Below are 1,558 nucleotides of genomic sequence, written 5' to 3'. Positions count from 1 at the left end.
CAAAATGGGGGGGGCTGTGTCCCTCCCATGGCTGGGGGGGCTGTAAACCCCAGACCCCCTCCCCATCCACGTCCCCTCCCGCACAGCCTCCGCACACCTGCGTCCCCTCCCAAAACGGGGGGGGCTGTGTCCCTCCCATGGCTGGGGGGGCTGCAAACCCCAGACCCCCTCCCCATCCCCGTCCTCTCCCGCGCAGCCTCCGCACACCTGTGTCCCCTCCCATGGCGGGGGGGCTGCACACGCCTCCCCCACCCCACACCTGCGTCCCCTCCCATGGCGGGGGGGCTGCAAACCTCACCCCCACCCCACACCTGCGTCCCCTCCCAGGTGCGGGGGGGGCTGCAAACCTCGCTCCCACCCCACACCTGCGTCCCCTCCCAGGTGTGCGCCGCCCCCCGGCCTTGGCCCGGGCTATAAGCGCCCCGCCAAGCCCCGGCTCGGCCCGGGCAGGTGCCAGCCATGGCGTGGGCACTGGTGACGATGCTGGCCGTGCTGGCGGCCGCGCTGGCACGGGGGGCAGAGGCGCAGTGCCCCGCGGCCGCCGACCTGCGCCCCGCCAACGGCACGCGGCTGTGCGCGCTGCTCTACGCCGACAACAGCCCCTACTACGAGCAGTGCTGCGCCGGGGACGCGCTGCCGGTGCTGCCGGGCAGCGACGTGCCCTACATGCCCCACGGCTGGGCCGGCCGCGTCTCCTCGCTGGTGGTGGGCACCCGCTGCGAGCTGACCGTGTGGTCGCGCCGCGCCAAGCGGGGCAGCACGCGGCGCTTCGGCGCGGGGCGCGGTGCCGCGGCTGCAGGAGGTGCGGCGCGGGCTCTTCGGGGACTGGAACGACGCCATCCGCGCCTTCTACTGCACCTGCAAGTGAGCGGCGGCGCGGGGCCGGGGCGGCGGTGCTGGCACGGGGGCACGCCGGGCAGCGGGAGGTGACAACGCGGGTCAGGATGTGCCAGTGTGGGCCAGAGTGGGTCAGCCTGAGCCAACGCGGGCCAGCGCGGGTCAGGATGTGCCAGCGCGTGTTACCATGGGCCAACGCGGGTCAGCGTGTGCCAACGTGGATCAGGATGTGCCAATGTGGGCCGACGTGGGTCAGCCTGAGCCAACGTGGGTCACAATGTGCCAGCGTGGGTCAGGACGTGCCAGCGTGCGCCACCACGGGCCGACGTGAGCCAGCGCGGGTCAGCCTGAGCCAACGTGGGCCAAACCACCCCCAAGCTGGCCAAGAGGTGTTGGCGTGAGCCAAGACGAGCCGACACAAACCAGCCAGCCCTGGCCAAGATTCACCATCGGGCGCCGACCCAGGCCAAGCCAAGCCGAGCCGAGCTGAGCCAAGCCGACCCAGGCCAAGCCAAGCCGGGCTGAGCCAAGCCGACCCAGGCCAAGCCAAGCCGGGCTGAGCCGAGCCAAGCCAGCCAAGCCGGGCCAAGGTGTTGCGAGACCCTGCGTGCCCCGTGGGCCACCAGAACCGTGCCCCCCCTGCCCCCCGTGCAGCCAATAAAGCCCTGAGGCAGCAGCAGCTCCTGCCTGGGGGGTCCTTTATTGGGGGGGGTGTCCCCGT

General features: G+C 72.5%; 1 protein-coding gene across 1 annotated transcript; it reads left to right on the top strand.

Moving 5' to 3' along the window:
* Positions 1–407: 407 nt before the first annotated feature.
* On the top strand, positions 408–1,351 carry SYCN (syncollin). Its single transcript, XM_064407113.1, is given in 2 exon segments — positions 408–777; positions 779–1,351. Coding segments are annotated over 2 exon segments (408 nt in total). The 5' UTR covers positions 408–459; the 3' UTR covers positions 869–1,351.
* Positions 1,352–1,558: the final 207 nt, after the last annotated feature.

Source organism: Passer domesticus, unplaced genomic scaffold (genome assembly GCF_036417665.1).
Source record: "Passer domesticus isolate bPasDom1 unplaced genomic scaffold, bPasDom1.hap1 HAP1_SCAFFOLD_72, whole genome shotgun sequence".
Lineage (NCBI taxonomy): Eukaryota > Metazoa > Chordata > Aves > Passeriformes > Passeridae > Passer > Passer domesticus.
This window is presented reverse-complemented; position numbering and strand designations above follow the sequence as displayed.